This window comes from Mustela nivalis (genome assembly GCF_964662115.1).
Source record: "Mustela nivalis genome assembly, chromosome: 20".
Lineage (NCBI taxonomy): Eukaryota > Metazoa > Chordata > Mammalia > Carnivora > Mustelidae > Mustela > Mustela nivalis.
In genome coordinates this window covers 27,250,880-27,277,481 of record NC_139039.1, presented here as the reverse complement: position 1 = coordinate 27,277,481, position 26,602 = coordinate 27,250,880, and the positions used below count along the sequence as shown (strand labels likewise).

General features: G+C 47.0%; 2 protein-coding genes and 1 long non-coding RNA gene across 10 annotated transcripts in view; 1 reads left to right on the top strand and 2 right to left on the bottom strand.

Moving 5' to 3' along the window:
- LOC309855458 overlaps positions 1-1,074 on the top strand; it is a 265,355-nt gene extending 264,281 nt beyond the window's left edge. Inside the window, exon 2 of the long non-coding RNA XR_014306815.1 lies at positions 688-1,074. This is a non-coding gene — a long non-coding RNA (uncharacterized lncRNA). The remainder of the gene's footprint in view (positions 1-687) is intronic.
- CENPU (centromere protein U) overlaps positions 1-26,602 on the bottom strand; it is a 627,562-nt gene that overhangs the window by 41,087 nt on the left and 559,873 nt on the right. The window lies entirely within an intron of this gene.
- The window catches only part of ACSL1 (acyl-CoA synthetase long chain family member 1), a 72,210-nt gene continuing 53,817 nt past the window's right edge, over positions 8,210-26,602 (bottom strand). For 3 of the 8 annotated variants that reach the window (XM_082715721.1, XM_082715719.1, XM_082715720.1), the window contains 15 exons: positions 24,189-24,221; positions 23,957-24,008; positions 23,374-23,447; positions 20,960-21,037; positions 20,809-20,886; positions 19,126-19,260; positions 17,659-17,793; positions 16,647-16,742; positions 15,910-15,982; positions 14,170-14,258; positions 13,093-13,209; positions 11,843-11,986; positions 10,437-10,538; positions 10,258-10,329; positions 8,210-9,896 (listed from right to left, as the gene is read on the bottom strand). In XM_082715721.1, coding sequence (XP_082571847.1) covers positions 9,756-9,896; positions 10,258-10,329; positions 10,437-10,538; positions 11,843-11,986; positions 13,093-13,209; positions 14,170-14,258; positions 15,910-15,982; positions 16,647-16,742; positions 17,659-17,793; positions 19,126-19,260; positions 20,809-20,886; positions 20,960-21,037; positions 23,374-23,447; positions 23,957-24,008; positions 24,189-24,221 — 1,419 coding nt within the window. In that variant the 3' untranslated portion in view covers positions 8,210-9,755. The remainder of the gene's footprint in view (positions 9,897-10,257; positions 10,330-10,436; positions 10,539-11,842; positions 11,987-13,092; positions 13,210-14,169; positions 14,259-15,909; positions 15,983-16,646; positions 16,743-17,658; positions 17,794-19,125; positions 19,261-20,808; positions 20,887-20,959; positions 21,038-23,373; positions 23,448-23,956; positions 24,009-24,188; positions 24,222-26,602) is intronic. The other 5 variants (XM_082715723.1, XM_082715726.1, XM_082715725.1 and 2 more) reach the window with 2 other exon arrangements.

Here is a 26,602-nt window from a genome sequence, read left to right as displayed (position 1 = left end):
TAAACAGACCAACTGCTCCACATCTGTGACTATGATGCTGGAAACTAACCGAAAACGTCCCAGGAGGGCAAGGCCGGGGCAAGGAAGCAGGAGACCTCTGCTTAGATATTCCCTTTCAGAAAAAGAGGAAATAAAACTCAGAGAGGAAGTTTTATTCGGTGTATTTTAAAGTTGGAAGGCAGAAAGATTTTCCGTTGTGGCAAACTGCAATGACGTTAGATCACTCCGTGTGTCACAAGCTCTCTGGCATTTCCCTGGCTCTGATCCCACTGCTGAACTTACTTGCTCTGCCACCAACGTCCTACTTTTTCCAGACCTAACTGGCACCACTCCTAGCCCAGCTGAGATCACATGGCTAGTAGTTCTGACCCCTGCATCAGGACCTGCCATGTCACATGTTTCGGATTCCATTCCCGGCTCCCTGCAGGCTTGGGTCTGGGGCAGGAGCATTCTGGCAAAATCCAGGGTTTCTCCAGCCCAGCGATCACTGATTCCAACCTGCAGAAGAATTCATTTTATAACTCAGACTTGTAAGAGGGACCCATGAGCACCTAAGCAGAGAAAGAGGAAAAAAAGCACACCCGCCAGGAAGAGATTTTTTTTTTTAAAGATTTTATTTATTTATTTATTTGACAGACAGAAATCACAAGTAGGCAGAGAGGCAGGTGGAGAGAGGGGAGGAAGCAGGCTCCCCGCTGAGCAGAGAGCCCGATGCGGGGCTCGATCCCAGGACCCCGGGATCATGACCTGAGCCGAAGGCAGAGGCTTTAACCCACTGAGCCACCCAGGCGCCCCCAGGAAGAGATTTTTGTAAGAAAATAAGAGACATAAAATTTCTACAGTAGAGATTTGTCTCCATGATTCGCTCTCAAGCTGTGGTCCCAAAAAAAGTTTCTAAAAACAGTTTTCATCCTTGTAATGACCTTGCTCACTCTGCCATGACTTTTGGGCAGCCTGACAGCACTCAGAGTGGTGTGGCTGACTTTGTCCCCGGAGGTCAAGGAGGCAGCTGGTGCCCTTACCTCAGGGATCCTTTTCTGCTCAGCTGAGAACAAAATAGCAAAAGAATCAAGGTGCCATCAGCCAGACCACCTCCGGTCAGGTCGACAGGCTTCCCTCTCAAGCCCCTAGGTGACACAAAAACCTTTTTGGAACCTTCTGTAGGAGTAAACAGATCCCCCCCAGCACACTCCCTTTGGCTGCCGCCCTATGTCTCACAAGCCAATTTATTCACCTCTTTATTTAACCTTGTCACTTAGCATAAAGAAAATCATTACCAGCTACCCTACTCCTCCACGTCACACCACTGCCAGGACACAGACATGCCTGACTCTTTATTTCCTGGGCTTGGAGAATAGGAGAAGACTTCCTAGAGGAAGTGGCATTGACACTCTAATTGGAATAAAGGTATAGGAGTCTATGAGGCCAGGGTAAGAGAGTGCTCTAGGGAGAGGGCATGTGCAAAGGCCCAGTGGTGAGCAAGAGTGGGATGCATTCTGGGAGTTAGAATACATTCAGTGTGGCTGGCACAGAGTTGGGGAGGTGGCAAAAGATGAAGCTAGAGATCCAAGCAGGGTCCCCCAGTTCTTTGCTCTTCAAGGTGTCGTGCACAGACCAACAGCAGGGGCATCCCCCGAGAAACCTATTCAAAATGTACAATTTCAGGTCCAATGCCAAATGTATTGAATCCAAATCCAGATCGACATTTTAAGCTCCCCAGGGGACCTGATGCACAACTGAGAAGTGCTCCTCTAAGCGTAGGAAGCTGTGCTCCACTTGGGAGCAAGTGGAGCTTTCTGAAGGTGAACACAGGGGCACCACATGATGGGCTGGGGGTTTAGAAACGTCATCCTGGCTGCGGAGTGGAGGAACAGAGGGTGAGTCAGTAGAGACCCACAGAGACATAGGGAGGCCAGTTCAGAGGCTGGTGCCAGTTGTTCCAGCAGGAGACAGGTGCCACCCTGACCAGGCACGAGGGACAGAAGAAAGGGGGGGTTGGACGCCGCTGAGAGGCTGTGGAAGAACAAAACCAAAGACTGCGTGGTGGGCGGAATTCCCGCCGGGTGCAGGGCCCACTGCCCGCCAGCCCGGCTGGGTGTGGTGGGGGAGCTGGCCCGAGCTCAGCGGGGTGGGGCCCGTATCAGTGGGTGTGGGAAAGCACAGGGCTCTTAAGGGAGAGTCCCTCTGCATCTGCCCCTGTTGCTTAATGCAGAATGTGAGCAAACCGGTTTCATGCATGCTTCACACGTGTCCCATTCAGTGCCTGGTGCTTAGGCCCTCTGTGGCAGCCCCCCCAACCCCCGCCCCTTCCCCACTGCCCCGCACCCCTGCCAGCTGTCACTCTCATGACTCACCCTCCCATTTTAACATGCAAAGCAGGAAGTCTGCCTAGAGTTCCTTGGTGGGGCTGGGGGCGGGGGGCGGGAATCCAGTAGCCTCAGTAGTTAGCAAGGACAATTTCTGTAAGGGAAATTTGACAGTCAAAACCATTCTCCGTTCCCTCATTAAAAATCTCAGCAAAAGTGAGTGGCTAAGAACTTACGTTCAGCACGTGTTTGTGGAAAACCCCTGCTTCTGGCTAAGATCGGCCCATCTCTGTGCCTTTGGAAACAAGTAGAATTCATCCAGCAAGACTTCTACCATTTGAGCAAGTCAACAGGGCAAAGGAATTAAAAGTCAAAAAGGTAAAATGTGGCTTTCCTTTTGTGCCAAAAATAGGGCTAAAAATTCCGGAGTCCACGGCATTTACGCACCTCCACCTTGTGACATAGCTGCAAACAGGTGCATTTACAGTGGAGAGACTGGGGGCGCCTGGGGACTGGCTAAGGAAGGAAGCTTGTCCGACACGGTGATGGACATCACACTGTGGAGGCGAAGGGACAACAAAAAAGGTGACCCAGGCACCAGAAGTCGTGCAGCGGCAAAATTCAGGACTCGTTCGCTCATGTTCCTGACTTTCCAGGAGCCCACGCCCACGCTCGCTCCCAGCAGGCCTCTGTCCTCGCTGCTCTGCTGGAACGCTTCCGTCCAGGGTTGTCACCGTGGCAGAATCCAGTGGATGGTCCTCTGTCCCCACCATACTGTACCTTTCAACAGCATGTGACATCACTGATCCCCGGAACGTTCCCCGGAACGTTTCTCTCTCCGCTTCCGGGACACCACGTGCTTGGCTTCCCACCTTCCTCCGTGGCAGGTAATTCCCCGTCCCAATGGCCGGCTCCTTAATGCCCTTTCCGATGTGCAAGGCTGGTTCTGGCTTGGGAAGTCTCTATTTCCCATCCAGATTTTCTGGTTCCCCAGGGTTACCTGGCGAAGTCTCTGACACCTTCTTTTTGCTGCTGACTTGCCAGTATGTTATCTCCAGCCCGATGGAGGAACAGAGGGTGAGTCCACGACCCCCATCCGTCTTCACCGGCTTGTCTTGTAGGCCCCTCAATAGAAACTGTCCATATTCAACCTCTGGATTCCCTCCCCCAAAGCCCATCGAGTCTTCCCAGTTCAGTGAGTGCAGATGTGCGTCTCCCCAACTGTGCTCACACCCCGACATCCAACCCCTTTCCTATCTCTGCGGCCACCAACCTGGCTCAAGCGCCATCGTGCCCCACGCCGTCCTTGGGTGGTCTCTCTGCTGCTTCTCTGATCCCTCTGTGGTAGCCAGGAGCAGCCTTTGAAAAGGGTAATTCGGGGAATGTTACTCCTTGCCTTGAAACCCCTCAGTGGTCTCCTCCTGAACGCAGAGTCACTTCCAGATTCCTTTCTGGTAACCTGAGCCGCCTTCTGTAACTGTTTCCAATGCGACACTTGCCCTCACTTACGATGCTCTGGCCTCCCTTTCTTTCAGATCCTAGGATACATCCCATGCTTTCTCACTTTTGCACTCACGAGTCTGCTTTGGGCACTCTTTCCCCAAACCCTGCAAGGGCAGTTCCCCTTCCTCATTCTTCATGTCATGACCGTAAGTGTCACCTTCTCAAAGGGACCTACTTTGACCCAACACTTAAACCAGGCCCTGTGGTCCCCTCCCCAATACACTCTCAGTTCTTCTCCGAGCGCCCATCACAATCTGAACTCATTTGATTGCTTTTTTGTGGAGGGTCTGTCCCTCTCTCTGTGTTACAAGGTGAGCCTGTTCCAGGCAAGGGTCTAGTCTGCTGCTCTCGTTGCTGTGATCCTACTGCACAGAACCATGCCTGGTGCGCAGCTGGTGGTTAATTGTGGACTCACCCCTAACAGGTCCCTAGAGTCCTCTACGGAGACATGTTAGGAACGAAACAGCATCGTACAGGAGTGTAGCACACAGTACTTCCTAGTATAACCCGCAGCTGCTATGACCCCAACAGTGAGGATTTCTAGAACTTCTGAGGGATCTCATGAACCAGCTATATGCCTGCGACACAGCCTCACACACATTCTCCTCTAAAACAGAGCGGCTGGCTCTATCACACTTTGAGTCCTTGACAGATCTGGGGTTACCAACATCGAAAAGAGCAACCAGATTTAATTTTGGATTAGCCATAAAACCAGAACAAAACTCCTGGGAGTGGTATCAGGCCCTGCTACGACAAAGAGCAATAGCAGGATAGGAATCAAAGCCATTCGTACTGACGCTTGGACGCAGAACGGGCAGGGCCGAGAATGACCTACAGATGTGTTTGTTTGGTCAGAAGTTCATGGCCGAAGGTGAACAAGAAGAAACATCCACAGCGTGAGGTTGGAAGCTCAGCTCCAGCTTCCATTCTGCTTGGTGTGTGACACTGATCACGTCCCCCGTGTGCCTAGATTTCCCCGTTGTAAAACGGGGACAGTGGCAGCATTTGGCTCCAAGGGTTGTAACGTAAAGTGGGTCATCTGGGTAAAATGCTAAGAATAGCGTCTGGCGTGTGGCAACATCGGATGCATTTTAGTTTTTCCTTTTTCCAAGGAATCGAAGAAATGAGAGGCAAAAATATTTACCAAATGCTAAATATACTTGACAACAAACAGCCTTTCTGAGTTTAGATCTAGAATGGGGGTGTGTCACCGGGGTGGGGGGAGTGCTGCAGGGAGGGGCAGGAGGTGCTCTGAGGGCAGAGAGACCCCTGGGGTTTTAGCGCTACCCTGCTCACGCCTCCTCGCCCCTTGTCAGTGGGGAGACACCTGCTCCCTCGCTGTCCCTAAGACAAGCTTAACGCACAGGAGTTCTGGACAGAAGAGAAGATTGTCTCATTCCAAGGCAGCCATCGGCTTCTGTTCCAGCTGGGTTTGAGACACAGACCACTGGGCTCTGATTAGTGGGAAGAGTGCCACTGGTTCTCTCTTGCTGTTGAACAGGGCTCGGACCCCAAACAGTGCACCATGGAAGTTAAGACTTGAAAGACATTGTTTGGGGATTAGTATCCAGAATATATAAAGAACTCCTAGAGCTCCATAAAATGCACAATCAACCCGATTTGTAAAAATAGGCAAAGGGCTTGAAGAGACACTTCTCTAAAGAAGATATACAGATGACCAGTAAGGCCAGGAAAAGATGTTCGCCCTTACTAATCATTACAGAAATGCCGAGCAAAACCACCCTGAGATAACACTTCACGCCCATTAGGATTTGTATTACCACAAACACAGAAACCAACCAGAGAGGACGTTTATAGACAGGATGTGGAGGAATAGGAACCCTGGTACTCTGCTCGTGAGGATGTCCAATGGTGCAGCCACTGGGGCCAACAGGATGGCGGCTCCTCAACAAATGAAGCATGGAATTACCATATATATGACCCAGCAATTCCATTTCCAGGTACACACCCAAAAGAATTGAAAGCAGGGACTAAAACAGGCATCTGTACGCCCATGCTCAGTTATTCTCAATAGCTATTATTAATCTCAATAGTATTAATAGTAATTACTATTAGTACCATTAATAGTACATTAATAGCACATTAATGGTACTAATAGTAATTACTATTAATTAGTATTTATTAGTATTAGTAATTAGTATTATTAGTATTAGTAATTAGTCTTTATTAGTATTATCAGTAATTAGTGATTTCTTTTTTTTTTAAAGATTTTATTTATTTATTTGACAGAGATAGATCACAAGTAGGCAGAGAGGCAGGCAGAGAGAGACGAGGAAGCAGGCTCCCTGCTGAGCAGAGAGCCCGATGCGGGACTCGATCCCAGGACCCTGAGATCATGACCTGAGCCGAAGGCAGCGGCTTAACCCACTGAGCCACCCAGGCACCCCAGTAATTAGTGATTTCTAATAGTATTAACAGTATTAATAGTATTAATCTCAATAGCATTATTATTTTTTTAAGATTTTATTTATTTATTTGACAGACAGAGATTACAAGTAGACAGAGAGGCAGGCAGAGAGAGGAGGAAGCAGACTCCCTGCTGAGCAGAGCGCCCGATGTGGGGGGCTCGATCCCAGGACCCTGGGATCATCACCTGAGCTGAAGGCAGAGGCTTTAACCCACTGAGCCACCCAGGCACCCCAATAGTATTATTCTCAATAGCTAAAGGGTATGAACCACTTGAGTGCCCATCCCCATAAGAACAGATAAATGCGGGCTGTGCCTACCATGGACTACTATTGAGCCTTAAAAAGGAAGGAAATCAGGTGACGGTCATGACAGAGGACAGGTATTGTGATGAGCACTGGGTGTTACATGCAGCTAATGAATCGTTGAACACTACCTCAAACACTAAGGATGTACTGCATAGTGGCTAACTGAACATAATAGAAGACCAAAGGGAATTAGTAGGAGTGTAACAAAGAGTATCTATCTATGGTCCTTCAAAGAGGCCAGAGGTTACTACTTTGAATTTATCATGAAGGAAATATGCTCTTGGCACAATAAATTACCCTGGCACTAAATAAAATTTACTATCATAATAAAAAATAAACAAAAATGAAACAAAATAAAAAGGAAGGAAAATTCTGACCCGTGCTAAGCCATGGATGGACACGGTAAGGGAGATAACCAGTCCGAAAGACAGACACACTGTAGGATTTACCTGCAAGGGGATTCACAGACACAGTGAGGATAACAGTGGTTGCCAGGGGCTGGGGGGGGGGGCAGGGAATGGAAGTTAGTGGTTAATGAGCAGAGTTTTCCATTCACAGGATAAAGTGTTCTGTGGACAGAAGGGGCTGATGGTTGGACATCAACATGCATGCACTTAATGCCTCCAAACTGGGTTCTTAAAAAATAATTAAGATGAGGGGCGCCTGGGTGTCTCCGTCAATTAAGCATCTGCCCTTGGCTTGGGTCATGATCTCAGGGTCCTGCGATCGGGTCCCGCGTGGGGCTCCCTGCTCAGCGGGGAGCCTGCTTCTTCCCCTCCGTCTGCCCCCCGCCCCTCACGCATGCTCTCTCTCTCACATCAACAAATAAAATCTAAAAAAAAAAGTAATTAGGATGATACCTGTTATGTGTGTTTTACCACTTTTTTTTAAAAAAAAGGATAAAACCCAGCATGAACCTCAACCTCATCCCAGGAGAAGCTTTGTTCAAAATTGCAAGCATTTGTTCACAGGAGATTAAATGAACGTCTACTGGTTTGCAGGCTGTGTTGGGCACTAAGGGAGGGAAAAGAAAGGTCGTGCCCAGTGGGAAGACGTCACACTTCCCTCAGCTCAGGGGAAGAGGGAGAGAAGGGGAGACAACTATGAACTCAAATGAAAGGCAGAATGGCTCACCAGAGATATGTGAACAGGCCTTAAGTTTTAGAGGAAAAAAACCGAACATCTCCACACCAAACAGGAGATTTAGGGGAGGGAGGCAGATTTCAACACCGCAGACTACCTAAGAAACCGGGACTGACTGGCGAACAACACCTACAGGAGAGGAAATCTTGACGATGATAGCGTAGCGTGGAGACCAGAGGAAAAGGAGAGAGAACAGGTTGGCTGCTGCAATTGAGACATCTTCTAGAACAGTGCTTAGTAAGAGAACTACTAAAATACACAGAATTAAATCCCCCACAGAACCACCAACTACAGCCAATGTCTCCGGAAACAGAGCTTCCCGGCAAAGAATTTGCATTTCCAAGAATATTCGTATTATGCACACCATGGTTTTCTTCCGTGCAACGTAGCAGGGCAGTTGCCAGAGAACCCTGAGGTTCCGGGTCACCCTATGGGGGTGTCAGGGAAGCCGCGGGAGGACGGGTCTGTGGCTGCGCGCACCCAAGCCCGCGCCCTGACAGGAAAAGAGAAGCCTTCACTCCCTTGAAATGCAGAAATATTTATTTTGGTTTCCTTCATTGTTTTTTGGAAATTCTGTTTTGGTTTATAAAACATAGAAATAGCCAACACTTAAAAGCAAACATTCAAAACCCCAAGGTGACAAATTATTGACTTTTTGTGCAATGAAGAACACACGGATGAAGTTAGGCTACCCAATAGTGTTACTACGGTGACAACCCTTCAGTGCCAACCCTGTCGTGCTCAGGTAAGACACAGACTCTCACAAACCCCAAACCAGCTGCTTTCAGTGTGTACAGGACAAACCTCATTCGGTCACACGTGGCAAAGACTTGCAGCAAAGTGAAATGCAGCTAACTTCCAAATTAACTTTTAAAAGAACAAAACAAAAAAAAATCCCTTGAGAAGTGAATCCCAGAAAATGAGTTTTCCAGATTTCTACACGCTAGAATTTTGGCTTGTCAAACACATTTCATAAAAATCAGGTAGCACTGTAAGAGCCTTCATTCTCACTGTCCATTTCGGTAAGTGCCCAAGTGTACCTACTCCCTTAATAGGCTTAAAGACATGCCCTGCCTGAGAATTGATCCGGGGGTGGGGAAAACCACTTAATCACAACACAATCTTTTGATATGAAAACCACATTAAAAATCCGTCGGCCATCACAAAGAATGACTGTTTCGGCGGAGATCAAGGGGGACAGTTCACTAGGCGTCACAGTTGAGCATGGTCGATCCAGGTAATTATTTCCTTCTTGAAATGCTTGTCTTCACTGCAGAGTCTGAGGCAGATTTTTTAATAACCCCTGGGAAGCGATCGGTGAGCGGGGAGGGAATCGGGTCTGGAGAAGAGGGTCTGAGAACATTCTGCGCTTGTGGGCACCGGAAGCCGTTCGCTCAGGTGAGCAGCCGTTCATCGGAGACCCGGCGCCTGTGCTGGTCTGAGCGGGATCTGTTCTCTCCTTCGCCGGGAACCTTCTGCTCCTCCGGGATCAGAGGGACCGTGGAGAAGCGCGGCCGCTCTGAGACCGAGTCGGGGCGCGTGTGAGGCGGGGAAGGGGAGGAGGCAGGGGTTAAGAAAGAATCTCTGGTCCACTTGTGACGTCCTCCAGCTGGGACAGTCCTTGCTTTTAAGGGACAGCTTCCCTCCAGTGCACTGTACTTTGCAGAGCAGCAGAACACCTGCAGGATTTGCAGCAAGTAGCAGACATCTCGGAAATAGCAAAGTCCTAACCCCTTAGTTAGAAAAACAGGGAGACAAAAGTTTTCACCCGTCTTTTTTTTTTTTTTTTTTAATACCGAGGAAGTCTCAAATAACTTAGCCCATGGATAGTTTCCCCTTGACAATTTTAAGGCTCATTTAGGAAATTGTGTATCACCATAAACACGGTCTGCAACAGGAGGTGACTGTAAGGCAGTGTTCCGTTTCCTCTAATGTTCCTATGACGAGAACCCCGAATGCACAAGTCAAACATGGGCGCTCCCTTTCCTATGCGCGCTCTAGTCAAGATGACCGCCGTGAAGGCCAGCAGCTCCAGGAGACGGCGGAGGTGGGCGGCTTCGTCCTCTCATTAAACTTTGATGGTGGAATAAAGTTCATCTATCTGTGACCTAAAATAATTCCGAAGTTCGGGCCGTTTTGCCTTCATTGTTGGGGTCAGGAGGCCGTTGTCGATGGAAAACAGTTCAGGGTGAAGACTAATGCCTTTGACCTGCAAATAAATGAGGCCATTAAAGCAAACCTAGGGCCGACGGAACCCAGGCCTTAAAGCACGTTGGTCGGAAAGGATGGACACCCTGTGGCCGTCCAGTTCCTCCTGGGCCTCAGGCCAGCGGCTCGCTCAACGCGGGGCAGGAGCTGCTCCCAGGACAGGCCCCAGGCTTGGATCCTGACCTCCGGGGAAAGAGCATGCCTGCCCTTGGTTATAGAAATCCCTCCCCGGGCCAAAGCTTGCCCTTTGTCATTCCTCGTGGGTTTCTTGAGGTCCTCTTGTGCTCCATACTTATTCATACAAAATCCTCAGGTCAGAGATGGGTTTTGTAGGGGTGCAGGCTCCATGACGCCAATCTTACCTGTTCAAATGGCTTCAGGCCAGAATCCTTCCCAAGCCTCACCATGTCCTCCAGGATGGCTTTTTTGACATCCTAGGAAGGTGAGAAAACGACAAGCTTGCTGTGTTGGCATCTCTGAAGGCACGCCCTGTGCCAAGCCAAGGTCCGAGGAAGCCGACCACACAACTCCCGAGCCTTACCTTGTTCCTGCACAGTTCTTCAAAGGAACCTGCGAATCCTTTCTTTTGGGCCCAGGGACGTAATGTCTCAACATCTGGTACCACAATTGCTATGAGAAATGCCTTTAACACAGACAAGTGAGTTATTAGGTGGCTTGATCCAGATATTCTGAAATAATAATTCTTTGTCATTCTGCATGAAACCTGGGACGATCTGACAGAAGTTACAGACCCTCCCTTCAGAACACATTATCAGCCCCAGTCTACTGCGCCGAGGTTAAGAGCTCCCAGCTCTAAAATACAGATGGCATCAGAAATTTTTCAATTAAATATCTTAAAAAGGACCCCTGGGAATCAAAATCTAACGAAACCCTAATTTTTTACTTTTGTGCGCAAGCGCGTGTGCGTGTGTGTGTGTGCATGTATATATACAGTTTAATAAAACAGGGTCAAATAAGCAGTGAGACCATAGACATCAAGTAACTTAAAAAAGAGAGAAAAAAATTTATATAGATTCATTTTTTTAGATCTCCAACACCGCATTTTTTACAATTTAGTAACAATAAAAGCAAATAAAAGTCGACAGTATGTTAAGATTATAGGTCAAAGGGAGATGCCTGGGTGGTTCAGTGGGTTAAGCCTCTGCCTTCAGCTCAGGTCATGGTCCCAGGGTCCTGGGATCGAGTCCCGCATCGGGCTCCCTGCTCAGTGGGGAATCTGCTTCTCTCTCTCCCTCTGCCTGCTGCTCCCCCTTCTTGCACTCTCTCTCTGTCAAATGAATAAAATCTTAAAACAAAAAAAAGATTCTAGGGCAAAGAAAAACAGGTATATTCTCAAAGAAAAACAGGTGCATTCCTTACAAGATAATATTCTTCAACAACTATTTAAAAGTCTCAAGATTCATAAAAAGATTAGCTTTCAGGGGACCAGGCCCTTTTCTTTTCCCTGACACCATCTACTTGACGTTTTTGGCAATGAGACCTTCCGTTACGATATTGACCTTGGTTTTCAACTATACGTATTTACTGGCTCACAACCCCCACTGCTCACACACACGATTTTGGAGACACAGCACAAATACGATGGGTTTAATATGTTGAAAATTCTAAACTTTCTTATAATCAACCCATCAATATTTCCTTTCATAGTTTAAATGTAGAAGCATATTTTACGCACCCCCTAGTATCCTTATCCAGCTGCCCTTGGTATGCCAGAACACTCTAGGTGAAATAAAAATATGGGATTTAAAGAGAAAAATTTTTTTGGATGAGAAATGCCAAGGAGCAAACCCCGATAATGTTCCAGCACGTCACACGAGAAAGGCAATTCAGTCCTCACTACAGACCTTCCACTGCCCTGCAAATGCCAGGAGTTTGAGGCCCCGGCCACGCCCGTGCGACTCGGCTCACAGCTCCGAACGCGCGTACCTGCAAGCTTTCTCCGTGGACAAACACCTGAGCGACAGGCTCACTCCGCACGTAGATGTTCTCAATCTTCTCAGGTGCTATGTATTCTCCCTGTGCCAGTTTGAATATGTGCTTTTTCCTGTCGATGATCTTCAAGGTACCGTTCTGTATACGAGAGGGTGGGGAGGGGGGGTGCTGTCAGGGGGAGGGTGGGAGGGGCGGGGGGGCTCACTCCTGGGCCCTGGGGCAGGTCCATCAGGCCCACGCTGGGACTGTGGGAAGGATACAACCCCTGCATCGGACGTGCCAAATGCCACCGTGTCCCCTCTGGTAGTCAAAACCCACCCCCAGGGGCCTTCCTGTGGTTCCAAAAGTCAGCTGCAGGGAAGTTTCTCTGGTTCTGGCACATTGGTCCCGCACCACGTCCCCAAGAAGCAGACTGAGGTCAAGGTGATGATGAAATGTGTTCCCAAGAGCCCAAGCCAGAACTGGACTGACACTTAATCCCTCTTGAACTTGAAAGAAGGGACTTAATGTATTTCAGAGCACCTTGGTATTCTGAAGTCTGAATTAGCTGGGTGGGGAGGGGGAGCATTTTTCAAATCCGTAAAAATTTCCGGGAGTCTCATGCACCTTAAATCTACAAGAATGGGACGATGCAATGATAAAATCATGCAATGATAAAACTGGCCTACGTCACTTCTGTAATAGCAGTTCAACATGGGGACAACTTAGAAGAAGCAATTCCGAACTGGTCAAACTCACGGTTGTGGTTTCTTAAAGCTCTTTTCCTTCCTCTGATGGACCCCGGCATTTGTCTACAGTAATAATTCTGAGACTACATTCAAAGACGTTGGCCTAACCTGTGGGACACTTACCCTCTTTTTAAGGGGAGGGCAAGCCTAAGAAACACACACACTCGCAACTTCTTGCCCACCACACCTCCTTCCTGGCCATTGACCACAATGTACCCTGTACCTTCTGGAACTAAGGCCTTCACGTGGAGGCCCAGCACTGATACAGAAAAAGCAATACACCGTTCTCTCTGGATTTCGAATGGGAAGCAGCCATCAGAATTGATGTCACGCATCAAAACCAAACATACTCGCTACATTTCAAGTGAAAACCCACCCAGGCACACTATGAGTATAAAGCTGTTCCCTGCAGGAGATGGAAGAGCCTCCCTGCTACCAAGGGAAGGGGAAAGTGAGGTCGCACAACAGCAATGGGCAGAAGAAAAGTATCTGCGCATGGGGGAGGGGAGAGCTTACCGGAAGCCACTTTCCAATGTCCCCCGTGTGTAACCAGCCGTCTTTGTCCAGAACTTCTGCTGTTTTTGCTGGGTCCTTCAGGTAGCCTTTAAATACATTTGGCCCTTTCACACACACCTGAAGAGAGAAAGATAGGGAGCAAGGGTGGTTGGGCGGAAGTGGAGGGCGGGGGCCGAAAGTTCCAGTTAGGACTCAGGTAGGCATCAGAGACTGAATGTACAGCCCAGTGACCTCCGCCCACACAGACTTGTGACTGTATTTAACAGCTAAGAGATGAGATCTTCAGAGTTCTCAACACAAGGGGAAAAAAAAACGATTTTCCTTGTATCTCTGTGAGATGATGGACTATGAAGGAGACTTATTGTGGGGAGTAATCACTCCACCACTAATGGACGTAAATCATTATGACGTTTACTCTCAACGCATACAGCGTGTATATCAGTGACATCTTGAGAGAACTGTGGGGGACAAAGGTGATCTGTTAAGAGCATTTACGGGGGCGGGGGTATTCTATGGAGAAAATGTGTGTGTGTGTGTGTGTGTGTGTGTGTGTTACGTATCTCAACCTTTAGTGAGAAGCCCCGAATTCCATGATCCAGAGGGAGCTAGCAGGGAACCACACTGGGGCCCTGGAGGTTCATCCAATGCCTCTGGTCCCCTTACCCTAACGACATCAGTCACAGTCAAACTATAGGGCTGATGACTGCCTGAGGTTCCGGCTCAAAGCTCCCAAGAGGAGGAAATCACTCTGAAGTCATCAGGCTTTCCTTCCACTAGCCAGTGGCTCACTAATAGGCCTCCAGGGCCATGAGTTGTCAGAAACTATGCTCCAGGCCTTCGGGCACAGGAGCCTTTGCACGGTCTCGAGCCCAAGTCCCTGCGGTGTCTGGCGGAAGAGACATGCATGGTACCCTCCCACATAAGGGTACCTTCAAAGAGAAGCCTGTTTGATCCAGGATCACCAAGAACATCAAGCTCGGTGGCCTTACGTGACACTGCCGGCAAGCGGCCCAACTATCGGAGGAATGGCAGTGTGGGTGAACGACTTGCGAGGGGTGGGCAGGGGGGGCCACTCACCTCGCCCTCGCCCTTGGAAGCCAAGTAGTTCATCTCTTCCACATCCACGAGTTTTATAAGGTTGCAAGGCATTGGGGCGCCAACATGGCCTGCATGGTAAATAAAAGAATGATCATTCCCAGGAGGACTCCTACTATCTTTAAGCCAAATGATTTTTCTGGCCAACAGGCCCGCTCAGGAGGAGAACAGCTGGTGTAAATGTCTGTCTGCAGCGACGACAATCCGTCTCCCCGGTAAATGAGCACAGACAGTGTATTTCCAGAATAGAGACAAACATTCATAAGTCTCTTAGGACTTTTCCCCAGTTTGAGGCCCCAAGTTATTTTTTCAGAGTAGAAGTACTCGGGCTGTGGACTGTGAGGGTTTCTACAAATTCCTGGAAGCAAGCGTTCCGAAACCTTTACCAGGTTCCTATGATCTGACGGCCTGTGCTCACTGTTTGCCCCGTCTCCCTCACTCAGACTTCTCTACTCCCTACTTCCTCTGAGAGGAGAAAACACACAGCTTTGGCGACTGGATTACTCTCTCGACGTCACCTGGTTCTGACCAAGATGGTCTTCACTTCCTTAAGTACAGGGGAACACGTTTTAGATTTAAGTTTATTAAGACAGGATGGTGGGGGGGGGCTGGGGGGCTCAGTCGGTTGGGCATCTGCCCTGGGCTCAGGCCATGATCCTGGGGTCCTGGGATGGAGCCCCGCATCCGGCTCCCTGCTCCTCCCTCTCTTCCTCGCTCATGCTCTCTCCATCTCTTTCTCTCTCTCAAATAAATAAGTAAAACCTTAAAAAATAAAAATCTCATTCTCACAGTTAACTCAACTCTCCTGCCAGAAGTTGCTAGGACTGGGCTGACTTTTTCCAAACAAACAATAGAAATGAGACGGGCTTTAAGAGCAACACAAATAATTCCTTCTATGTTTTAATAATGTCTGTGTAAAGAGATCGCTGTTCCAGATTCTCTAGTCTGGTAAGGAACCAGTGGTTAAGAATTAAACCACGAAGAAGGTTCAGAGACCGTCAGTACGAGTCCCAGCAGAATTGTGCTCCTACAGTCTGGACACGAGAGTCCAAGTTCCCAGACGGTGCTCACATTTATGCCACAGCAAACACATCAGCGGCATTGGCCTACCAGAGCGTAGAATGTACCACTGGTCAGCCTTGGGGTGGGATTCTGGCTGGGTAAGTTCCTATACACGGTTTATGTGCTTTTCCACCAACAATCACTTCCTGTCAGAGGGCCCCAAGGACGTTCCTGGGATGAAACCACCGACAAGCTCAAGGACAACTGCTCCACTGGGTAATTTCTGTATCTGCCTCTCCTTATGCCTTTCGGGAGAAATGACATCTTTCTTTCTCTCTGTGGGCTCAACTCCCAGCCCAGCACCCAGTGTAAACTTGAGTCAAATTTACCAGCAAATAATTTGACCCAAATCCATTCCTGGAAAGCTCTGTGAGGCCAAATGTTCTGAACCTGGTGCAAAGGGCTTTCATCCCTCAGCTGTTGGCTTCAGATTCTAGGTGAATCTCTACCACCACCCGCCTTCCGGCTGGTCCTCCAAGCACATGCGCTCTGTCCCAGCAGCTCTCCATGAGGATCCCTGATTTACAAGGCCATTTGCCCCAAGGCTCGATCACCCGAGACACAGAACTTCCGTTGGTCAAAGGACCAAGGACAAACCCAATTCCAAGAATTCCCATCGGAATAGCGAGATTCCCATAAGGAGTGTCCCACGGCTCGTACCTGCTGTCCAGTCCCCAGGCACAGTCAGGCAGCAGCCGGCGGTGCACTCGGTCTGTCCGTAGCCTTCATAAAACTGGACCAGCAAGAGACAAAATGTTAGTAAAGAGAACAGTCACACTGTTCTGCAAAGGCACAAATCAGGACGTTCTTCTCACTCCTGAGTGATGGCTAACTGTGGCAACATGTCTCTTTTAAAAATCTGTTCAGAACTACTACAACAGCACCCAAAGATCTCCCCCCAAATCCGAAACCCTGGCCGCTGTCCACGGTCATCTTCTACTTGCCCTCCTGCAGAGAGGTGAGGGGGACACTGACATGGCCTGACAGGTCACACTGCACATGACCTGCCCAGGAAGGCACTCGCTCTGTCTGCTCATGGCTGTGCCCCACACCTATCCCGTTAGTCACCCGGTCCCTGCTGCCTCCCGGTGCCCTTCAAGGCAGGTTCTCCCCAGGGTTTGCAGGTTAGGTCCTCACTTGCAACCCATCCCCATCCCCTCAGGCCTGATGAAAGGCTAGTTTCCTGGCTGGTACTTCCCCCAGTCTGTGGTGGCCAAAGACACATTACCTCCTGCCCAGGGGACAAGACAGACACACTCCTGTCTCCAAGCAACCTGGGAATAACGTGCTCTTCCGAACCAAAGTAAGACACCCGCTTATAAGAATGCCTTTGTGGAGAAGAGAGACCTGGGCTGGCAAAAGCCGGAGATAAGGAGCAGAAGGGACGCCCACCTCACCTGACAGCCGAGCGCTGCTCGCAGAAACGTCAGCACAGTGGCGGACACCGGCGCAGCTCCTGTGATCATCAGCCTGACTTTTCCTCCCAGGCTCGACTTGCAAGGTAAAGAGAGGGGAACAGTGAGGGGCCAATGGCTGCACGCGGGTGGGTTCCTCAAAGACCCCTTCTGGAAACCTAGTCCCCGGATCCACCAGCTCCTCTGCAGGCCGCACAGAGAACTCTCGGGTGTTTGAAAGAGGAAGGCTTGGCCGTAGATGGTTGCCCCCTGAGGCTACCCCCTTCTCTATCAACACAAGCCAACACCTCTACCTGCAGGTATTTTGAAGGAATTAGAACAAGACTGTGGTGGGCTTGGAGGTAACCACCACATCTGGGGCATTTTGGGGGACACGGTATCATTATTCCATATTCTTAATCCCACGTGCCTATAAAATGACGTCAATCATAACATACTTGTTGCAGAAAAGGAAAGCAAAATAAAAAATCAGAAAGGCTGAGTGCATCTGGGTGATTCAGCCAGTTAAGTTCCTGACTCTTGATTTCGGCTCAGGTCATGAGCTCGGGGTTGTGAGATGGAGCCCCACGTCGGGCTCTGTGCTCAGCAGGGAGTCTGCTTGAGATTCTCTCTCTCCCTCTGCCCCTGCACGCCTTCTCTCTTTCTCTCAAATAAATAAATCTTTTTTTAAAAAATTACACTGATAAATCACTGAACACTACACCTGAAACTAACGATGTACTCTATATGTTGATAAATAAAAAATAAAAAAATTAGAAAGGCTCCAATACCCTGAATCCTTTTCTGCCTCTCCATGTTACCATGTTGTTCAGGTTTGCATGGGATACTGAGGTTTAAGTACCGGCTTTGTCCTTAATTTTTAAAAATGTGCCTGGTTTACTAAAAACGTGCTCCTCTCTCTCAGCTTCATACCGCGCTTTAAGAAAGAGCCCTCACAGACACTCCAAAGGCCAAGTGAGTTTCCCCCGGCAGACAAGAGCTGTGAAGGTGTCACCTGTATCTTGTGAAAGATCAGTCTGTCCCACAGGCTGTTGTTTCTAATGATGCCACTGCGGAGCTCTGCTTCTTTCCTCTTGGAGGCGAAGTCCAGCAGCCACCGTTTCAGCGTGGTGTTTGCCTGCCCAAAAATCTGACGGGTCAAGGAAAAAGAGAGTTACAAAATGATGGGGATGGCTCGAATCGAAAAGTCAGATAATAACAAGTGTTGGTGAAGATGTGGAGAAACTGGAGCCCTCAGCCTCTGCTGGGGGGCAGGGAGTGTAATATGGCATGGTTGCTCTGGAGAATAGACCAGTAGTTCCTTAAATGGTTAAACCCAGAAGTACCATGGGACCCAGCAATTCTGCTCCTAGGTAAGTGCCCAAGAGAAATGAAAATGTTCATTGCATCATTATGCATAATGGCCAAAAAGTGACAACAACCCACATGCCCACCGATGCGTGAAAGGAGAAATAAAATGTGTTGTTGCCACACGGTGGGATATTACTTGGCCATTAAAAGGGATGAAGTAGGGTCACGTGCCACCACATAGATGAACCTGTGAAAGAAACCAATCACGGAAGAACACGTTACATGATTCCATTCATATGAAAGTCCGGAATAGAGAAATCTAGAGATTCAACAATCAGATGCATTTGCCTGGGAGTGGAAGGGGGTAGAGATCAGCTCCAGGACAGATGCAGGGTTTCTTTCTGAGGTGATAAAAATGGGCTGTGGTGATGGTTGCAGAACTCTGTGGATATACCCAAAACCTTGGAATTTTATACTTTAAATGGGTGAATTATATGGAATGTGAATTATATATCTCAGTCAAGCTGTTTTAAAAGAACCATTAAGAAAAAACACCAGAGGTTCTCATAGATCACAGAAGCCTTGCCTTACACTAAAGAACATGAAAACTATCCCATCCAAATTGACCTTGAAGACTGCTCGTGCCACACGCTGGTCTCACCCAGGATGGGTGGTCCGTGCCACAGAGACCTCCCTGCCCCAAGGGGCTGGCCGTCTCTCCATCCCTGGCTTGGCTTGTCACTTCTTTCCTGTGGCTAAGTAAGTAATGTTAAGTGTGTATGAACGTTACAATTTCTAGAACCATTTCATAGTTACAGTTCTCATGTGATGCAACTGGCAACTTTATGAGCTAGACAGCAGGGGGAGGAGGCAACAGTCCATCGTGCAGATAAGAAAATGGAGGCTCTAAAGTGTTTATGGTACAAATAATATGATCTCCCACCTTCCACCTGTATTGGGCCTTCCGGTTTACAAAGTACGTTCATGTGTTTTCTCTTCTAATCCTCACCAATGGTTCTGTGATATAAACGCATTCTGGTTTAACTGATGGATAAACCACACTTCTGCGAGACCACGTGTACAGAAGGTATCTGGCTGGCCCAATTCGAACCAAAGTCTCGGACTCCCTCTCCAGTGCTCTGTCCCCACTCTGCTGCTCCTTGGAACTTACTCGGTCAAACATCCGGTTCAGCAGTCTAGGGACCACAGGAAAGATTGTGGGTTGAAGTGTCTTGAGGTCGTCCATAAGCAGCCTGATATCTCCTTGGAAAAATCCTATTTTAGCTCCATGACACAGCATTACACACTAGCGTAGGAAAAAAAATAACACCCATGTCTTCATCAAAGCAGGGACCACACAACATACACACAGACACACAAGGCTTCTGTTTTAGCATTTTGGAGCAGTGTCCAGAAACCACGAAGTTCCTACACGTTGGTCACTTTTCAAAAAACATTCTTGACTTCCCTGGTCATTATACAACATCAAAGTGTGGTTTTTCTCTTGATCACCCTGAAGATAAAGGAGCTGGTAAGAGACCAGATGACGTTGTTTTTAGTGATGATCATGGAGTTTCTGCTATTTCAGCTCTAGGATAAACAGCTGGTGAGTGAATGACAGGGTGTTAAGTAATCCCAGTATTTCACTTGCCTAGAAAATTTAGGCCTAATTTGTTCTCCAAACAACAACAGAGCAACTTGCAAACTTGGCTACTTGCCAAGTGTGTTCCAGTCTCATTTTTAAAAATCTGAATTTCACAAAAAAATGTCTGAAAAGCCACTGACTATGTTGCAGCTGGGACACTGGGGTGTCAAAGAGCAGAGTGGCTTAACATTCAGCTATGATCTACTCCATGGGTTTGTTCCCACCCGATGCAAACCGCACCGGCAAGCCGTATGCAGTTGACCCACAGTCTGGCTGTTTTAAATTTTAAAGAGAAAGAGAGATTCAAAAGATGATGCCATGGAAGTACAAATGGTCTCAGGCTTGAAAGCAGAAACCACTAGAAAGGTACGCCCAGCCTGGTTCATGGTTTAAAAATTCAAGCTGGGCGAGGAGGGCTTTTGTCCTCGATGGCCTGCCTCCCAGGCACACATCCCTAACTGCAATTAGGCATGCATGGGCCATTATCAGCCCGTCTGAGATCGCTTTGGAAACTCACAAGATCTCCTGAGGTGCACAGGAGGAGAGGTAACAGACCCAAGATGGGATCTCATGACCCTTGGTCCTTTAGAGTAAGTGCACCCTACGGGCCAGCAGCCGATCAAAGGGCCACTCGCTCTCAGTCACCTCTCGATTAGTCTCAGTCACTGACACTCAGCACAGTGCCTGGCATACAGCCGGAGCTCAATAAATATTTGTTAAATGAATGGATGGTGCCCACGGTTTTTTCCTAAAGTACAGGATCCAAATTGTTGGAGAAGTTAAAGAGATGGTTGTTGTCACACAGTCGTACAAAGGGAGGCGAGGCTAAGGTCAGCTAAAGATCATCCTACTTTTCCAAGGGCACTTGGAATACTGGTGAAAAAAATGAATCGTAAGCGGACTTGTACAGTATGAACAACCCCAAGGAAAACCAGCAGCTTTTTATAGAGGCAGAGGCTTCATGAAGCTTTGCAGGATGGCATTCATAAAAATTCTACCTTGACAGTTAATCTTTCTGGAATCATGCCCAGGTGCATCTCCTGCAGAAGCCTGAGCTTCCAATTTTAAAATGAATGATTAAAGTTCACGTATTCAGACCGCTCCCCCTCCTCGCAACATTTATACTCTTTTAAGTAATTAGCACCATTTCTAAAAGGGGGCCGTGCAAACAATTCTCTCTGGGGGTGACACTCTGCCCTGAAAACTTACCTGCATCAGTTGCTCATACATGTGTGCAAGTGGTAAAAACGAAATGTGTATGTCACTGGCATTCAAGTCAAGAGATTTCTGGAAAACACAACAACTTAGCAGAACACAAACAAACAAGCACGCGCGCGCAGAAGAACAAAACAAGGCCTACCTCTACAACTCTTTCAAACATATGGGCGAGAGGCAAGAAAGATATCAAAGTATCATCTGGGGAAGGATTGACTGTATTCTGTAAGCAAAGACACCGGCAAGCAGAGAAGCGTTAAGATTCCCAGTAATTTCCCATTTTTATTTCAGAGCACATGATACCTTAACGCTAAGGAGAAAGCGGCTTTCACTTGCAATCGGCCATTAATTCTCACAGAAGGATGGAAATGAAAAGGCAAGGCTTTTTATGAGTGGAGGTCATTCCTCATGACAAAGGAAACCCACTCGGGATTTTAGCCCGAACAGGGAAAATTTTGCCCAGATTGGCATATTAAGGGATCATGTGCTTTAATCATTTAGTATTCCAAAGTTACTGTACCCCACTGCCCAGCGAACTCAATTCCACCATAAGTAAGAAATAAAAGGTCCATTCCAACATAACACAGCATATTATGTTGTGGGAATAGATGATCTATTCCAACATAAAATAGCATTTTATGTTATAAAGGGATAGGAGGATTTCCAAGCTCTTTTCATTTATAGTATAAATGCATTTTGAGTATTTGAGTTTGATCAAGATCTTTACCTGAGTGGCCTGCTTTATACCCCATGAAAACTACATCGATTTGTTTAGTGCAAGAGCTCTCCTCTGGCCCCAACTCCTCTAAAATGCTGATTTGTGATAGAGTTCTGCATCGAGGCTAAGCTGGACATCTGGTTTCCATTGCAAGGCTAAGGCTAAGAATGGTCTTTACTTAGGACCAGGCATAGTGAGGGTTTTACGGGGAATATTCATGTTATTCATGTGTAAGGAATTCTGGCCAAAGTAAGAGATGACCTCCAGCAGCTGCCACCATGCCAGTCAGGTGCCTATGCAACTGCCCCCAGGCCATGCCCAACCCCCACCAGTGTGGAGCAAATCCAGTAGCCTGATCCTGCCACAATCTTCGATTAATTTTATTCCAGTGTGATCTGCATCCCAACTAGTTCATCTCAGGAGGTAACTGTTTATATAATGAGAAGTCAGATTCTATAATTTTTATACTTTTCAATTTTTGATCTGGTACTCAAAAGAAAATGTGCATTAGCAAGATTAGAAGTTTTACAAAGTTGAGAATGCCCTTGATCGTATCATGAATTTTAAACCAAGTTTGTAATCATTTGCCTCAGTGAGCCAGGAGTGTATTTTAAGTTTTCTTCAAAGGCTAGTTAGGAAATAAAAATTCTACTTGGGTCAGGTGCTAAATGTTGAATTGTTTATGAAATATATGCCCCCAAAATAGGTATTTGGGACTAAGAAAGTGTGGGTGTAGGCAGGAGGGAGCTAGGCCTTCCGTAGCCACTAAAGACTGTATTCCCCAAAACCATTAAGCATGGGGGCTCCGGTCATGAAAATTAGGGCTCACAGAAGAACCCTCTCAGACACTGTTATGAGGGAAAGGCATTATATTGTTTGAGAAGGACTTTTAAAACTCAAGTTTGAAATATATCCTTGGTGCTTGGACCGAACTGTATCACCCCCCTGCCCAAATTCATGTTAAAGTCCTAATCCCCCATGTGATTGGATTTGGGGATGGAGCCCTTGGGGAGGTAATTCAGGTAAAATGAGATCATGGGGTGGGGGGCCTGATCCAACAGGCAGGTGTCCTTGCAAGCAGAGGAAGAAACAGCAGAAACCTCTCCCTCATTCTCCATGTGCACACAGAGGAAAGAGCAGGTGAGGACACAATTCTGGAGGTGGCTACCTACAGGCCAGGAAGAGAGCCCTCACCAGCAGCCAAATTTGCTGATACTTTGATCATGGACTTCCAGCCTCCCGCACTGCGAGAAAATCAATATCTGTCGTTCAAGGCCCTCAGCCTGCAGGACTTTGTTATGGTCACCCAGAGGACGAGGACACACTGGGGCGGGGGAGGAGCGGAGCAAACTTTAAGATGACAGGAAACACTAAAGGTCAAGGCTTTAATCTTTCTCGTAAAATGGAAGTGAAGTCAACTGCAATAAGGACCCATAATTCAAAAACCTTCTGCGTCCCATTAAGATTTCATTTCTCCACTTAAATTATTTCCCCGCACTGGAATAGTAGGTGGATAAGGGCACAAGAGAGTCAGTTCTTCTTGGTTCTGTCCCGGAAACAGTTATAGGACAGTATCCAAATAAATTTGTACCCTAAACAAGTTGTAATAACTTCTGTCTGTCAACTTAGCTTTACGGTCACACACAGGACTTGGGGGATGAGGTCCACAATGAAAATGATTTGAGGGCGGTGACCTTAGACTATATTAAAGCTCAGCTCTTAACTCTGCCTCCAATTCAGCAGGGGCCTGACACAGTGGGGCTGCCTTTCCCGCTCTCATTCTTGAGGCCTCCTGCCAACCAAGGAACATGAAGGAAGATGATGATACCCCCGAAGTTTACCTCTGTGACTTTCACAAAAGCTGAACAATCGCTCACTATATTTCCATGAGTGATCAATGCTCCTTTGGGGTTGCCTGCAGAACACACAGGAGCAAAACAAAGTTAAAGAAAGTCCACCCAAAAGTGCACGAAATTAAGGACGCCCAGAACCCTATGTAATTGGGTTATGTGCCTCTAGCCTTAGGTGCACCCGGGAGAGCCAAATACAGAATGACCTTACATTCTGGAAAAATCTGCCATCCTTTACGTGAAACTTCTTATCATGAACAACCTTTACTAACACGGGTGACTTTTAGAGGGCATGTAAGAAAATGTAGGAATTTTATTTCTGGAAATCAAATGTTGGTTTGTCCCAGGAAAGAGGGGAATCTACCGTCCGCTCCCATAAACATCTGAGGAAGCGCACAGCTCAGATTCCGAGGTCAGACACAGTGACGGGGAATAGTGCTCGAACCCCTATGTCCTCTGCTTTTGGTCCATCTGTAGCTCAACTAAGTCCCACGTCACCTGGCATCCAAGAAAGGGGGGTTGGGGGGGACACACTCCAGACACCGCTCAGAAGCGACTGCATTTCAAAACTTACCTGTCGTCCCGCTGGTGAAACAAATGACTGCAAGGTCTTCAGGTGCCGGAGGCTACAGGACATTTAAAAACAAAAACAAAAACCAAAAAGAAACCACACACAACCAAGGTGGTGTAAGTCAGAACCGAAAAGAAAACTACAAGCCATAAGCTAACCCCCAAGATCTGTACTAGTCTCAGAGACAAGTAGATATTGGAAGAGCTGAAGCAGGAGGCTGACAAGATGAACTTACCTTGGGCCTCTGTCTGTTGGCTCTTCCCAGGTCCTAAAGGAGAAGAGAAAAAAAAATCCTAAATGGGAACATTTTCTAAAAGTAAAGAAGGTGACATCCAGTCACTCCAAGCCGACCTCACCGTGGGATTCACTTATCACTGGCCCAAAGACAGTAGACATTTCAAATGAAAGAAATGGGCAATTTTAACCAACCTAAAGCGATATATTTAGGCATCGTCTTTAGACGCCATTTTCCAGTTGTCTTCGCTCATAAATAAAACCGTATAAATGGTATGAGGACTAGTCTTTCAAACAGGATTTACTCAAAAGAGAGGAATTAGAGTCTTTGACCGTGGATTTCTTGCCCCCACTCCCACTCCCCTTTATGGTCTTTAGCAAAGCCTGGCTCTTAACCAACGTCAAACCATAATCTTAACCCAAGAACTGAAGATGTTCTGTACCCTTCCGCGGTCACCCAATTCTGGGTAACTGGCATCTTCTTCAGTCTAGAGAGAATAATCCATCTCTCGTAGACGAAATGCTTGAGGCTCAAATAGCTGTACTCCCCACATGGACTGGATTAAAAAAAATAAAGATTTTGGAACCTCCAATTACAAAACAGTCCTCTCGAACGGTCATAAAGAGTGGCAGGTTCGTTTCCGAAGGGTGCATTTCCCAGCAGCTAGCACCCGTCACTGCCAGGGGTCATTTGGACGTTGTTCAGTTCACTGCACACAGGTATCTCGGTGGCCACTTTAATTAGTTATTAATTTCTCTAATGAACCATTTATATTCTTTTCCTATTAAAACTGAATGGCCTGAATGAGCATATGGAGTGAGCATGCCTAGAATTAAGTGGAAATCTAATGAGTGCGCTTAGGGTTCAGGGAGTTTCTGCCCGGCGTATGGTTTTAAGCTGTTTTTAATCTTAATTACATTTTAAATTATATCAGAGACAGACTACTGATTCAAAACAGGAACAGTAAAGTCAACCAAGAGCTGAAGCAATGATAATTTCATTTTTTTCCCCAAAGGAATCTTCATCAGACACAAATCTCCATTCATCTGTTCAAAATTCTTACATAACTTCAACAGTTACATGCGATCTGACTTTTAATTTATCAGGAATAAACGTTATCCAAATGAGTGCCCTATGGGACAAGAAAGCCCAGAGCCTCAAACCTGTCTAAGGACATTATGTAGAAGAGAGTACAGCAACCATAAAAATGAAAGAGTTGTTGCCATCTTTAGGTTCCAAATGCCAAAAACAAAAACCAAAAAAACTTAAACCAGAAGAAAATCCAAATTCCAGTTAATGATTAGCATGCTAAAGTATTTAGGGGTGAAACAAGTGTAACTTAAAATGCATTAAAAAAATAGATGCAGATATGGGGGCTTAAGTGGGTAGGAGAAGAATAAACGAAACAAGATGGGATTGGGAGGGAGACAAACCATAAGTGACTCTTAATCTCACAAAACAAACTGAGGGTTGCTGGGGGGAGGGGGTTTGGGAGAAGGGGGTGGGGTTATGGACATTGGGGAGGGTATGTGCTTTGGTGAGTGCTGTGAAGTGTGTAAACCTGGCGATTCACAGACCTGTACCCCCTGGGGATAAAAATATATGTTTATTTAAAAAAAAATTAAAAAAAAATAGATGCAGGAATAAATGGAGGGAGTGATGTGTAGGGGATGAAGCAAATATATTGAAACACTAGCTGTGGGATGCTTGGAGGCTGCGCAGTAGTCTACTGACCAATTCTCCCAACTTGTTTGCATGTTTGAAAATTTTCATAATAAAGTATCAAAACAAGCAAAAATTCCAAATACCAATATTTCTCTTTTTGATCCTATAAAACTATCTGTTAATATAAACTTGATCACAGGACCAGCCATAAAGCCAGTTTTACAACCACTTCTTGGAAATTAACCTTTGGCTTACCAAATTTTTAAAGACCGAGTATGAATTACATTACACAGGGAAGTATAGAGCGTCTTTGATAAAATGAAGCCTTTGATATAAACTTCATATTACAATCTTCATTTACCTAAATTTTTTCATCTTAAAATTACTAAATCGTAGAGGCATCAAAAAACACACCAAATTCCTGTGTGTGCACACGCGCGCGCGCGTGTCTGCATGTTTGTGTGGTGGGGTCACGGAGAAAGAGGAAAGCTGGAAACGATAGCATTATTGTGAGCGGCAATCACAAGGGCAGAAGCAAACGCGTGAGAACACTCGGTAAAAAGCCAGCTTGCCCCATTGAACAGTACGGCATATGCATTCTTATAGACTCAGCTTCTCTGCTACTGTGTGTGTACGTTTGTGTGTAAATATGTACACGTATAAGGACTCTGTTCGAACAAATTACAGTTTCCCTATGAAGACTAAGTTCCTCCAGAAAGGTATGACACAGATCCTTGTTTGTAGCCTCC